This window comes from Pipra filicauda, unplaced genomic scaffold (assembly GCF_003945595.2).
Source record: "Pipra filicauda isolate LSUMZ 115617 unplaced genomic scaffold, ASM394559v2 scaffold5_size6683894_pilon, whole genome shotgun sequence".
Lineage (NCBI taxonomy): Eukaryota > Metazoa > Chordata > Aves > Passeriformes > Pipridae > Pipra > Pipra filicauda.
This window is the reverse complement of record NW_024104754.1, coordinates 4,982,734-4,998,047: the sequence shown is the minus strand read 5'-3', so window position 1 is coordinate 4,998,047 and position 15,314 is coordinate 4,982,734. Positions and strand designations below refer to the sequence as shown.

The window sequence follows — 15,314 nt, the reverse complement described above, 5'->3', positions numbered from 1 at the left end:
TGAGTCCAACTCCTGGCCCTGCAGAGGACCATCCCTAAGAGTCACACCATGTGCCTGAGAGTATTGTCCAAATGCTTCTTGAACTCTGTCAGGCTTGATACTGTGACCACTTCCCTGGGGAGCCTGTTCCAGTGCCCAACCAACCTCTGGGTGAAAAACCTCTTTCTAATGTCCAACCTAAACCTCCCCCGACACAACTTCAGGCCATTCCCTTGTTCCCATCACTGGTCACCACAGAGAAGAGATCAGTGCCTGCCCCTCCTCTTTCCTCTCATGAAGCCATGGTAGCTGTGACCAATGACTGCATTGTCTTTCGGGTGTTTTTCAATACCTCCAAGAATAATCTTCTCCATAACTTTACCAGGCACTGGAGTGAGACTTACAGGCCAGTAGTTTCTGGGGTCCTTCTCCTTGGAAACTGGGACAATGTTCGCCAGCTTCCAGTCAACTGGGACCTCTCTGGATTCCCAAGACCACTCAAAAATCATCAAGAGATGTTATGCAATGACATCAACCAGCTCTTTGAGGATTCTGGGATGAATCCCATCAACCCCACAGATTTGTAGGGAGCCAGCTGGAGGAGCAGATCCTACACAAGTTCAGGATTGACTCGAAGTTGATCATTCTCGCAGTCATGGCCCTCCAGCTCGGGGCACTGAGACCCTCTTAGTCCGTCATCCACATTGAAGACAGAGGCAAAGGAAGTGTTAAACACCTCTGCCTTGTCTCTATCCCTGTTCGTGAGGTGAACATCCTCATCCTGTAACAGGCCAATGATATTACTATACACATAGCATTAAGTTGAACAGTAAATTGTACTTAGAATTAGTCAAATGAGAAATATGTTCCCTGATGGGAGAAAAGCAGCATGAACGTGGAGAGAATGGATTCTTTCTGGTTTGCATTGTCCAAGCATGCCAAGTATTGCATCACAGTGTTAATATTTCTGATTTTATGCTGGGCATTTTAAATATGTGTTTTGTTGAGTATGTGTATTCACTTCTGTCACTCTTTTAATTATCATAATGTGTACAGCTATGGAAGGAGGCAGTGTATATATGGCAGAATTTATGATAAGCTTTGGTGTATGGTCATTTCTCCACAGTGGCAGTGTGCTTGGCTGTTGCAACAACTGAAACTCAAACACAGGTGGAGTTCAATGGTTAAAAAAAATCATAGAACTTAAATTACCAGTGCAGCATCTAAATTATATATGCCACTGTTTTTATTCCGGAGGAAAGTATTTGATTATATTATCTGCTTGTTCCGCATACTATTTAAAACTTTGCTTTATCAGAATAAACTAACACAGTGTGCTGTAGGGCCACTCTCAGTGTTTTTCAGAATCTTCTTAATGCCTGCTGGTTAAGTGATAGTCAGTTGAATCTCTTATACCCACTTCTTAATATTCTGTTTACAAAAGCTTGTCTAACAGGCAACTCTATATTTGACCAGAATGATGAGAGTTAACTGAACCGAGGGTGTACATTGCCAGACACAATTTTAAAACCTTACTCAGATTTAAGGTTATGCTGCCGTTAGGAAAAGACAGAGCTTACCTCTTCACAGGCTCAGTGCAATTTATTTCCGAGGCTCACAAGTTGGTGTTTGTACTGTCTGCTGTGTATAGAGGTTTTTTAAAATAACCAGAACTTCAGTTTCACTGAACAAGTTCTCCTGATGCACTTGCCTTTTTTTTTTTTCCTCCCTCCTCTTTCCTTCTGATGCCTGCTTTCATGTCTCTTTGTAGTCTGGTTCATTTCCCAGAAGGCACCAGAAGAATCTGTGGTACCATGACATACAGCAGGGCAGGAAGAGCTTCTGGTAGCATTTGATTGAATTTTTTAAATTTTGGTAGAGTGGAGGTGGGCAACAAGGATGTGGAAAGGAATGGAATGACTCCATGCACAGAATGACTGAGCAAGGCAAAGATAGCTTCGACTGTGGTACAGGTCTTATAAAATTGCATGAAGCTATGTTTAAACAAAATGAATTGTTTCTTGGTGCAGCAGACTGTGGGCATTGGAACTCCATGCTAAGAGTGCAAAGTGTTTTACATCAGTGTCGGGGGTAGCTGTGCAAGAAAAAGTCACTGAAATTTACCAAATACACAGAAAACACCTAGCTCTGGAAAATTTTAGGTGGGAAAATATGAAAAAAGCAGCAGAAAATACAATGCCTGCCCTGCTCTTGTTCTGTCCTTTGTGTTGCCACATTCACATTTTTAATGTGTTTTGAAAGTTACTGTTGCAACTTTTAGTAGTTGTAGAGTATTTCTTACATTTGCATGTTCTGAAATTGGAAAGTCACAGAATCACAGGCTGGTTGTAGTTGGAAGCGACCTCTGGAGATCATCTGGTCCACCTTTCCTGCTAAAGCAGGTTCACCTAGAGCAGGTTGCACAGAATCGTGTCCAGGCAGGTTTTGAGTATCTCCAGGGAAGGAGACTTCACAGCCTCTCTGGCAACTCAATCAAGTGCCCTGTCACCCTAAAAGTATGGAAGATTTTAATTGTATTCAGATGAAATGTCCTGTATTTCCATTTGTGCCCGTTGCCTCTTGGCCTGGGCACCACACTTGAGATATTTGTGTGCATTGATAAGATCCCCTCTCACCCATCAGTCCTCCAGGCTAGGGAAGAAGTAGTAGCAGACTACTGCTGAAACCTGTCTGAATTCTCTCAGTCTTTTCTCACTTCAGTAGTTTGGGTGGTTTTAAGGAGACTCATTGCAAAAAGATAGTATCTTCTACTTTGTTGGAAAGACGTTTTTAAATTTAACTTTTTATTAAACCAATTGAAATAGGAGATCAAGACTTAAAGGTTGTTAAACTTAGTTATGGCTACTAGAGCACTGTGAATTGCTTTGTTAATCCCCCCTGTAGCATAAACAGCATAGTGCAGATTTTTATTTGCATTTGTGGTAGCTGTTGGCTTCTGTTATTATTTTGTTTTATAGAACTGATTCTTAAATACTGGTGCTCCCCACTGGGCAAAGTATGCTGCATCATTTCCTAATGTATACCTCAACAAATAACTCCCTCCCTCTTTCCTACTCCATTCCCTCCCTCTCTCCCTCCCTCTCTCCCTGTATTGAAGAGGATAATTTTGTGTAATGATCTGAGATCAGTTTACTCTGCAACATTAATCTTCTAACAGAGAGATACTATTTTATTTTTCCAGCATGCTGTAATCCACCCCAGTTTCTGATATATTTAAAACCTATTAATTGTTAATGTACACTTCTTGAATTCTAATCATGACCAGACTGCATGCAGGGCTCTGTTTTGGGAAGGATCATTAACCGTTCCCCTGGGGATCCCAAGTGGTACTTTCTGGAGGCAGTGTGAGCTGTATTATTTGTGTAGATTTTGTCCTTGTGCTGCTACATCTGTTTGAAACTGGGACTTTGTGCATAGTCTGCATTGTGTGGTTTTGAACTGCCTTGCCTAGCACTGGCACTGTGGATTGTTATCTGGAATGCACAGAGGAATCATTGATCATTGCTTCTTCTTCTCTTTTTATTTTTTTAAACGGGACTGCAGACGCTAGTGGGTATTTTTGCTGTTTCTTTTCACCGATCTCAGACACTTCAAATGGTTGAGGTACTTTTTAGCATTACTCTTTTCTTCTAGATTAACTGATCTAATGATTAGTAACTACTAATTGTTGAAAAGTAGTTACCAGCAGGTTGAAAAGTAAAACGTATCTTCCATTTAAGGAAAACTCCAACCAACTATTCCCTAATAATACAACAATTTTTTAACAAATATTATAAATGTAATACTGTATATATCTATATATTTATAATACAATAAATGTATTGACTGTCGTATCTATATGCTCATAAAACTTTTAATCTGCATGTATAATTGTGATATATTACGCAGGGCAGTGCAATAAATGGTACAAGTCAGAAACAGAATTTTTTTTATGTTTTAAGCTTTTAAACTTTGGACTGTCACTATATTCTAGAAACAGAGGAAAAATGAAACAAGGATATTTATTTTAGGTTTTTCTTAGGTTTATCACATTCATTGTAACAACACTGCATCATTTAAAAATGCAGTAGTTTATTTTAGATGAGGTGCTTTTACTTCTGTAATTGTCTTAATATGGTACCCCTATGGCAGTGAAATACACTATTTAATGGCAAAAGCTGATAAAATTTAAATCACCTCTCCAGAAAATTTGCTACTAATGCCATTTACGAAGTCATGCATTTGATTTAAAATGAATTCAACAAGAAACCTATGTAGCCATCATAAAAAAAAATTAAGCGTTTAATGCTAGGTAATAGATTCAGAGAGTGTTTTCTTTGGCAGATACAGTGCAATATGTTTTTCTTGTATTTGTTTTTGTGTGTGTGTGCATATATGCGAAGAAAATCCTCATTAGTGCAAGCTTCTCTGGAAGCTTTAAATTTGTACTAAGGAGAAATTACAATCTTTATCCCGATGTTTGGAAAGTCTGGAAGCAGCTAATTTACTGTTCTAATTCTTTAATGAATCAGTTGCTTTAACTTTTGTCTCTTCCTTTTGTAAGTCAGCTTAGCATCAAGTATGTGATGTGTGCCACCTGAGATTAAACATCCAGGTTTGGTTTCTTCAAATAGTACTGTAAAGGAAAAAAAACCCATCACTGTGACTACAAAGGAAACTTCAAAAAAATGTAACTTTTTAGCAAATCAAACTATTTTCTTCTGAGCTGGTTTTAAAACAAAATGGTGAATGAGCATCCATCTTATGTTATAAACTACCATTTTTTGCCCTCTCCAGGATCCATTTCTCATCTTAGATAAGGATGGAGGGCCACATCTGCACAGATGCTCATAGGATAACTTGGGTTGGAAGAGATCTCAGAGGTCATCTGGTCCAACCTCCTGCTCAGAGCAGGATCGGTCATTAGACCAGAGCAGATACTTTGGGTTTTTTAATTAGAAAAATAAATTTGAATATTTTTGCATCAGGAAATTAATTTTAATCTGTATTCATGTCACATCAGGAAGAATGACAAATTATGATTAATTGAGGCCTCAACACACTGTTTTCTGAACATCCTGTGTTATTCCCCAGCTCCTGCAGTGTTAACAGCAGAGCACTCTGTGATCCTGAGGATATTCTAAACTGGTGACCAACAGGTATTTAGCAAAGATGTAATCAGTTCTGAGTTCCTGAAAAGGTTCAGTCAAATTTAGGATTAATATATTCAGGTTTTCACTTATCTCACATTTTTCAGAGTGTTGAAATGTTTTCTGAAGCTTGGTAGCTTTCCTGGTACAGACACTTGCTACATGTTCTTCTGAACCTAAGCGTTCCCATGGGCTCCATCACTCATCAGTTCTGCATGGAAATGTTTGGGGATTGCAGCCTCTTTTCCCAGCAAGTGGTATTTCTAATGGAGACTGCAAAGGACCTCCTCTCACAAAAATGTCTCCAGGAGAGAATATTTTACCAAATAAGTGCTAATATTTGTCATTGAAGGAAAAACATGTAGAAATAAATGACAGTGACTTGTCAGGGTGCGAAAGTGGGTCTTGTAATGTGTCACTTGGATCATCAGATGACGGGGAAGGGCTTTCAGGAGGCTTTTTGCAATTCAGATGTGGTAGTGGGGCCCTGCAGCACAGAGGATGTGCAGGTTTGGGGAAGGAACTATTTAGTAGCCTGGGGATGGCAGCAACAATGAAGTTGCCTTTTCTTCATAAGCTCTGGTGTGCTACCAATTCCCTAACCTGTGTTAAATCTAATTTTTATGAGGACTGGAATCTTGTGTCTCCTGTTTATCTCAAAAAAAGAAAAGAAAAATCTTCCAGCAGAAAGTTGTGGTTTTTTTTTTCTTCTGTACTGTTTATTGTCCTGAAAAGTTGTAAATTGATTATTGTTTGTTCTCCAGATGGATCCTGTGCAAAAAGCAGTCATAAACCATACATTTGGAGTGTCCATTCCCCCAAAGAAGAAACAAGTCATTTCCTGTAATGTCTGCCAGCTTCGCTTTAACTCTGATGTAAGTATGGCCTATTTTCTTTTTTTTTCTTAGTACATTAGGTATAATTAATCTAAACTTCTTTTTTCTGAAATAAGTCATTCCAGTTCTGTCTACATTCTGCTCAGCCTGCTGGGTTAGTATTTTGTTCACTCAGAGGTGGAAGTCCGTAGAGGACGGACTCTTGATTTTCTTGCATAGGTCTGCCTTGATATCCAGTTTCCTGTCCATTGATGATACACCATTTGATGATGCAGTAACCTTCAAGAGGTATTGCAAATAGAAATGCTTGTTTGCTTGGTTTTTTTTAAAAAAAGGAGATGAAGCAGACAGAAAAGCTTCCCCATGAGTTCTCCATGTCATATTTGCCCTTCTTCCAGAAGAAACAGCTTTTTCTTGTTGTTCATACATCCTTGGTGATATGTCTTTAGATTTCTTAATAAATTCACTCTTCCAATAACTTTCATTTGTAACAAATATGAACACTTCTTACTGTCTTCTTGAGTATGATAAAGTTCAAGGAAACTGTTTTCTGAAGTTTAATTAAAAAAAAAGCATTGCCAAAGAGTACCTTGAATGATATGTTTAAAAAATATATACCCAATTAATGTTTTTCCTGAATGGCTTGAAAATTAAAGAAATTCAGGAAAACTATGTATAAGAAAATTATGAGCTTTGACACTCTAAGAATATGTATTTTTCTGTTATAATTTCAGTCTCAGAATTAGTTTGCAGACACCTCCTCAAAACCTTCAAGAACTTGGTGCTCCCAGAGATTTACAGTAAAGCACCCATACCTATTACCCTGGTTTTCTCTGCCTTTAACATCCCACTTTGAAAAGTGTCTTGTAAAGTGTTTTTCCCAGTTTGGCTTTCTTGTCTAGGCTGGTACGGATTTTGAAGCAGTGCTATGTTAGCATCAAATTGATTTCTAAATTTGTCATCTTTTGACAAGCTTATTAAACTTTCTTTGAAGTGGCAATATGTGCTTAGTTAACTGATCTCAAAAGTCATTATTTTAAATTTAGTTGCCTTTCTTCTTTAAGGTTAAGATTTAAGGGGGAAAAAAAAAATTTTTTTTGCTCTTATACTTGGTCCAGATATCTACTTTTACTGGTTAAATCAAGGAAGCAATAAAAGTTTTTAAAGTTTCCTAGGACTTCCTGGATCTGAATCTTGCTCCTGAACTGTACGTTACTCCATCACCAGAGAGGCAGTTCAGCCTGTCCCTGCTCTTCCCTCTCCTCATGAGGTCGGGATCCCTCTGGTGATGGGTCCTGACCCTAGAGGAGCCGCTCTGTCTGCACTGACATTCAGGTGGACAAACAGCACTTCAGGCAGACAAACTGAATCACAACTGAGTGACTTGAAATAAACAAAGAAATACAGCTGAAATGTTATAGCATTTCATGCATCTGTCAACCAAGCAATTTTTCCTATCTAGCCTTACAAAGTAGAACAAAGAGTGCATATCATATTCTGCTTTCATAGTGGCACCACAAAAGCACAGCCAATTATAGGCACGTTGCTTCTTCTGGGCCGGGTATATTCAATATGGTGTCATGCTCTTTCTAAATGCAATCAATATACTCAGTTACAGTTGCTAGAAAATATCATCATCCTTTTGTAATGAATAGTTTTTAAGAAAGGATGAAGCACTATGACTGTGCTGAAATGCAGCTCCTTACTTTCCACAGCAGTTTAGTTTACCAAAACATTATTAAACAACATGGAAATTTGGGTTTAGAATGTGCGAAGGTTATAGCAGTGTTACTAATACCAGAAGATACTTAAATATAAATGTAAGTTTCACAAATATTTCATAACCACAATGTACAGGAATATTTGAAAAATAAGTCTTCATAGTGTAGCACTTCTATTATAAAAGCTATCTAGCCATTCATTGGATTATTCAGCCTCTCCTGAGTAGCTTTTTATAAGATTTTAAATCTTTCATCCAGGTTCAGTCATTTGACCTTAACAATTATTTATATGAGCACATGTTGCCTTTTCTGAGAGAGTGAGATCTTATTTTATTTGGATATTATTCTCACCTATATACACAGACACACATACCCCATAATCTGCATTGTTATAATTTGACTGAGGTAATACTCACGGGGTTTCAACTAAGCTCTGGAGACCCTTTTAGTTCTTTCTTAGCTTGTTAAAACTTCTTCACAGAAACAAAAATGGGGACTCTTTGCTTGTATATTTCTTTTTGGTCCCTTTATAGTGTGAAATTATGCTTAGTGGGTGGAATGGTCTTTACAATCCATCCTGTGTTTGCTGACTGGGGAAAAAGGAGGTCAGATATGTGTGAACCTTGTAATTGCTGAATCTTTCAGAGAATCGGTTCTATGATGTGACATCTTAAGAATGTCACAAAGTTATTGAATGCCTTTTGAGTGGCATCAAATTGTCTTAACTTGCATTAAAGCTTCAACATAGCACATTGCAGAATGAGATTTGTAGTATAACCACTTTACACTTGTAGTTTCTTCTAGCTCTACAAGGCTGACATGCTCTTTGTTGATGATAGGCATTTCATTTCTTTGAACTTTCTTTGACCTAAATTATGCAAGTAAATTAAATAAAAATGACAAAAATAAGTAGTTTTGGTGATTTTTTTTTTTTTTTTTACTTTTGTTCTCCCAAATTAAATTCATTTTCATGGTGTTTGAGGACTCTTGACCTCATTCTAGTACTATTTTATGTATTGCATGAGTAGCATACAGACCAGTGGATATTCATCGGTGAGAATAAAATTGGTTTCTTTGCCTGTAATCTTTTTCCTTGTGCTATGGACAGTCACTGATCTGGATCAATAGACAAAAAAAAAATCAGACTAGTCAATTTATATTTGTCAAACCTCCCTCTAAATTAATGCAGTAAGTTGCAAAGGTTTCAGGTTTCTTTTGCTTATGTTTAGCTCTGCAGGTTTAGCTTGAGTGAGTGTGTTCTACCATCAGATTCGGAGGCAGGGATCTACAGCAATCTGCAGGAAGAGAAAGTCTGATATCAGGGGTGGAAGGAAATTTTAAAATAGGTTTCCTTGAATGTGGGAGTAACTCATATTGAAGTGATACCTTCTATATTTTGAAAAATAAAGTTGCTAGGATGATGCCATTTTTTTCTACCGTATTATAATTTGAACAGTGTTTCCTAACTGTTTCCTCCAAGTCTTCTGTACTTTAAAAACAATTTTTAAAAGTACAACATGAGGAAAACCTTTGTCTACAGATCCCAAATTTGGTCTAGTTTTAGGCTGATATGTCTAGCCTTTTCCAAAAAAGAAGTGATGGGTTTTGACTCATACTCCCAGACGTTCACTGTCACACTGTCTGTCCTTTTCTAAAGTTCTTTAGCTGCAATTTGGTCAAGTTGTATTTTTCTGCTAATAAATTCTGGCACAGCTAGCTTGAGCACCCCTTCCTATCTCAACTCTCAAAGAAACTGTAGTATAGTGTAGTACAGCATAGTATAGATGATCCAAAGTCTTGAGAAACAGAAAAATAAAATGCCATCTCTGTGAAGTAAAACCAAACTAAAGTTGTCCTTATAACCTGCATAAATTGTTTCTTTTTCTTATTCCTTTTGTTATTAATGTTGTTGCTGTTACTGTTCATTTTCTGATCTCATTGATGTTTCCAGTAAATTGTTCTTATCTCAACCCATGATCTCTACCTTTTATGCCTTCAGTGCGAGGGGGGAGGGGAAGCGGCGCATGGTTTTAGCCAGAGTAGTAAATTGGAGAATACCATTCGTAGACCACAACAGGGAATTTGCCGAATCCTACTGGTATCAGTAAGAGGGTCCAGTAGCAAGAGGGCAAGGGGAAGAATGGCTGTTTTCTATCCCATATAGACTCTTTCTCTTGGCTCGTTCTTTCTCATTCCTTCTGGCCACTAGATGAATATGGAGCATTTTCAGCTGCTGCTGTGTTGCAACAAGTCTTCCAGCAGCTGTGGAGCTTTGGTCAGACAGTCCCAGAGATGTCTATTCTGTTAGGGCATCTGACACTGTAGCTTGCAGCCATAAGAGTGAGTTTTGGTTGCAAGGATACCTGTTTGGCTTCTGCAGAATCGCTCTTTTCTCCATATCTATGAATCATCATCTTGTGTTCAAGTAGTTTCTCTGCTTTTCTCCCTCATTATTTATATTTTATTGTTTACTGTGGAGGTTTTTGGGGTTGTTTAGCCTGGAGAAAAGGAGGCTTAGGGGAGACCTTATCTCACTCTGTGCCTGCCTGGAAGGAAGTTGTAATAAGGTGAGTGTCAGTCTCTTCTCCCGGGTAACAAGCAATAGGATGAGAGAAAATGGCCTTGAGTTGTGCCAGAGGAGGCTTAGATTGGATATTAGGAAAAATTTTTTCACCGAAGAAGGTTTTCAAACATTGGAACAGACTACCTAGGGAAGTAGTAGAGTCACTGTCCCTGGAGGTATGTAAAAGATGTGTAGATGTGGGGCTTAGGAACATTTTAGTGGTGAACATGGAAGTGCCGAGTTAACGATTGAACTCAATCTTAGAGGTCTTTTCCAACCCAAATGATTCTGTGATTCTATTGATAGTCCACAGAGTTTTTGGAGCTTGGGCACTAGGCAATGATGTCAGTGCTAAACCAGTCCCTTTTCTCAGCAGACAGACTTCTCTATAGTCCAAACATGCAAATATATTATGCCAACAGTCCATATGTGTTATTGTTCTGATTTTTGGTAGTCGGGTTGTTTTGAAAACAGATTTTGTCATCTGTTGATCATGTCTAAAATAAGTATCTGCTTCCTTCTGCATGCTTTTTGTTTCTTATAGAAAGGAAAGGTCTTTGACTGGTAGGGCTTGGTAGGTATCATCTTGTTAATAGGATGTAATTCAATTGAAATAAACTTGTGTTTGCACAGTGTGCTGCTCTGTGGTTAAAGACCACAAGTCGATTCTGCTTTTGGTGTCACTTGCATAGACTCAAAAATCAAGAGAGAACACCTTGTAGGCAAATAAGGAAAAGCAGATGTAACAGTTTGGCATTAAGAGATGCTGAAGGTCATCTTATTGTTGAATGCATTTAAAGCTAATAAAAATGCTTTAATAAATGATGATAGACCATCATTTTAAAAAGCCAGAAGGCAAATTTTTGAAGTTTAGGCAAATATTACAAAAAGTTGACTTTGCAAATTTCAATGAATCACTCATGCTGTCAAAAAGATAATAAACAAAATAATCAATAGCATCAAATAAAAATCTACAGAACTGTCATTGTCTTTTGTCAAACATTTTAAATTTTCCTTATAAATAAGACTATATTGATTCTTTGGGTATGGAGGGTAGTGAAGCGGAGAGGAGGTAATTAAAAGCATAAATCTCGGGAACTTGTGAAGGTAATTTTCTGTTTTGTAGACAGAACTGACAAAATGATGAAAGTTGTTAGCTCCAACATGACAGAAATATTGCATGATTATAGAGTACAGGGTTATAACATGATGAAAGTTCTGTTCAAATAACAGCTATTTAACAGAGCTTTTAACTAAGTTTGATACGGTATTTAAAATATGAGTCGACTTCTTACAACATGGCTGATCTTCACAGTTTTTTGGTTTTTCTATGTTCATTTCAGTTGTAATCTGCCTTGCTATTTTGAGCAATTAGTTTTTAGAAATTCATAAGGACTGAATTGAAAAAATATTGCATAGCTTTGGTATAAAAAATGTATGAAGATTTTGCAGATTTCTTCAATTACATCTATTATTAATAAGAAATTAGATATAACTATATTTTTCAACACTACTTCCTAATTTATAATTTCATGTAATTTTTATTGGAGTTATGATTCTAGTCTAAATTCTTCTTAATTTATACAGTCAAATAAATATGCATACTCTTACAGGATGGTTCTAACAGGTAAACTATGTGATCAAATATTTGGTAGATATCTTACTATTAAGAAAGGGAGCTTTATAGTTTAAGATCTGCTGTGAATATAAATGCTAATAGGTTATAAACATAAATACCTCTCTGTTCCTCCTATCTTGCACACTTAGTTGCTTTCTCTAACAGGACCACTGCTATTGTAATCAGCTTGATGTATAAAAGTGGGCAGGAACACAGGTGTTGAGAGGTGATCTTTCTGCAGTTATGACTGTATTTATGACATGATATTTTTTTAGCTGGAATTTATGTAAAACATTTTTATGATATGCAGGAAAAATTAATCTTTATAGTTACTCCATTACAGAATAGAAGTTTTCAGGATTATTATATCTGTTCAGTCTTTCAGTTGTAAATTTTCTATGTGGTTGAACTCTTACTGGCAGAAGCTTTTGTGGTATTTTCAACAAAATATTTTTCATTAGAGATTACCTCTGTATTAACACCAAATGAATTTATTATTTGAGATAGAATCATAGAATCTATGATTAAGATTGGGAAAGACCTCTAAGATAATCAAGTCCAACCGTTAACCCTGCACCACCGTGTTCATCGCTAAACCATATCCCCAAGTGCCACACCCGGATGGTTTTTTAATGCTTCCAGGGATAGTTCTGTCACTTCACTAAGCAGCATGTTAGAGATACAATTGCTGTTGAGAATACTTCCCATCCAGGGTGGAATTCCTGCTTTAAAAAGGTGCAGTATCAAATGAGAAGGAACGGGAGCTACAGGCCACCATGTTCACTTCCATTTAGTTGTGGCACTCACCTAGCATTGCACTGCTTAGGGCATGAACCCAGATTTCCCACGTGGATACTTCAAATTCTCCCTTTATTTCTGTACTTCTCCTTCTTAATGCCATGCAGCTCTACATATATTTAATTTTATATGTTAATTGCCAGACTGAATAATGTGGTACCAGATTCAAACATTTAGCCAAAGAGTTGATGTTACAATTGTTTGATTTCCATGAAGACCTGTTGAAGGGCTACTTCAGTTGATCTTGAAGAAACCTGTAAAAAATCTTGGTCTCACGCACATATGCACTGAACCTTTAGACTTAGTCAAGCCTTGCATAGGTTAATATTTCATCTCTTTGTATAGTAATAAATTCAGTTAATTAGACATTCACAAACCAAGTAGATTCTAAAATTCAGTCACTTGTCAACTGTCAAAATGAATAGTGCTGATTTCAAATACACTGTCAGTCATCGCTCCTGACAGGGGTAATATTCTGATATCCTTTGTACTACAGTCTGGCCTTTATTTCAAAGTTTTATTAAAGGCAGTACCTCTATCAATGAATCCATATGATCTGTATGTTTCCTGGTTATCTGTATCTATCTAAATATGCATATCTGTACGTATATTTAACTTTAGGCAAAGTAAAGCTACTGAGGTTATTTTAAGCATTATAATATGCTAACAATATGCACATTTGTTCTCAAAACCACATTTACATGTAGAAGATGATTTGAATTGCTGATCTCTTATTAGATGCACTCTAGTATATAAGGTTATTGTATATGTATGATATGTAGTCTCAGAGTTTAACATCCTGATTCTTAGATTTTTAAACTTAATAATTTGTAGTTGAAAGTAGCAATTAAATTAAGATTTTAAATAAAATACAAAACTTGGATCGTTTTTAAGAGTGGAAAAAATTATTCTTTCTTACAACCAAGTCATTAATCCTTATAACCTAGAGGCTTTCTTAAAAATTAAAAAAAAGTTCATAAGCTTTGATTGATGGGGGTTTTTAATTAATACTAAAAGACTAGGAATGGAACTAAAAGTCTAGTTTGCTTAAAGAGAGAATGGGAGTCCTGCCACCATTTTAAGGTGTAGAAATTTGAAAAATTATGGGAGAAAATTGCATAATTATCTGTCTGTCAATTATATTATTATTTGCAACTTAATTAAAATACAGCTTTTCATGATCTAACAAAGATGCAGACATATTTTTAGTGTAATAAAATATTCATCCTGTTGATCAAAAAAATACTACCAGAAAAATGCATGAACACTTGTGTGGAATTTGGCCTGTCAGTACAAAGGTATTTTTTGCATTCTGATACATAGTGTCACATTTATAGCAGTTTAAAGCTTTTCCTGTTCATTGAATCTTAGCAGTCAGTACTTGACAACTTTCTGGGCTGCCTAATAAATAAGGAGTTTCTATTTTAAAATGTGCAATGTATGTGTATCAAGTTAGTAGACCACAGTCAGTTTTAGAACCACGTGGAAATAAGATTTTCCTTTCAGTTGGTGAGTTCTTTCATAGAAATATTTTATTTCACTTTTTCAAAAGTGTCCTCCTTAATGAAGTATGCATTTTTAAAAAAAATTTTAATGATGTTAGTTCAATTATGACATTTAATGTTGACTATATAAGCGACAAATTTAACTTAACATTTTTGAAATAAAAAATTAAGTATTTAAATAATATTGATTTGTGGGAGAGTTAAATTATTTTACTGTAGAGTGTATTAAACCCTACAGTAAATGCAGCCATATACACTGGAATAAAGTATTGCATCATTAAAATCATAGTACATGAATACAGAGAGATTTCTTCATTTTGGCTTTTCCTAACTTTTTTATTTTCTCAAATATTGTTTTGCTGATGCAGAATTTGCATGCATTAGTTGTACTTAATGATGATCAAAAAGTACATTCAGTGTCCATTTAAAATATTGCATCCCTAAGAGATTTACTCTTAATTTCATTTTATATTTTATTGGGGTTTTGTATTAAAACTGGTAAATTATTTTTACACACATGACTTTTGAACCCTGTGTGTACAGAACTTCCCCTGGACTATCAGAGCAAATGAAAATAAATGTTCAGCTTCTTGCCTTAACTAAAAGTGAAAATTTTATATGTCATGGCTTATTTCAAATATATGTAGTATTTCAATGATGTATTCTACAAAGCTCATAAACTGTATTTGTGTCACCAGTAAGTTTTAAGGAGGACTTGGAACAAGTATCGTAGAATATTCTGAGTTGGAAGGGACCCCCAAAGATCACCAAAGTCCGACTCTTAGGTGGATGGTTTGAACCTTGGTGTTATTAGTACCAGTCTCTAACCAACTGAGCTAATCTCAGGGTCAAATATGTTTGCCTTTAATGTGGTACTTGTGCAAATATTTTATTAAATTAGGGTTAGTAATGATCAGGAAATTAATAATCAGAAAAGTTGGTACCAGTAATAACCAGAACTTACATTCTAATTTCAGATTTCCTCGGCTGCCCTTTTTTATTTTGCTTCCTGTGACTCCACACAACTCCAAAGGCTTATGTAATGCAGGGACACTGCATTTCAGTTACCAAAAGGCAGCCAAATCAAATGATTTATCCCACAATGGATAAAAAGCAAACTCTGAACTTCAGGTGTATCTGAAAG

At 36.3% G+C, this 15,314-nt stretch overlaps 1 protein-coding gene across 5 annotated transcripts in view; it reads left to right on the top strand.

Annotated features, from left to right (window-relative positions):
- Nucleotides 1-15,314, top strand: part of ZNF385B (zinc finger protein 385B) — a 164,271-nt gene that overhangs the window by 122,820 nt on the left and 26,137 nt on the right. For 4 of the 5 annotated variants that reach the window (XM_039388017.1, XM_027731492.2, XM_027731491.2 and 1 more), the window contains one exon: nt 5,894-6,004. In XM_039388017.1, coding sequence (XP_039243951.1) covers nt 5,894-6,004 — 111 coding nt within the window. Of the gene's footprint in view, nt 1-3,498; nt 3,604-5,893; nt 6,005-15,314 lie in introns of those variants that run through there. The other variant, XM_027731501.2, reaches the window with a different exon arrangement.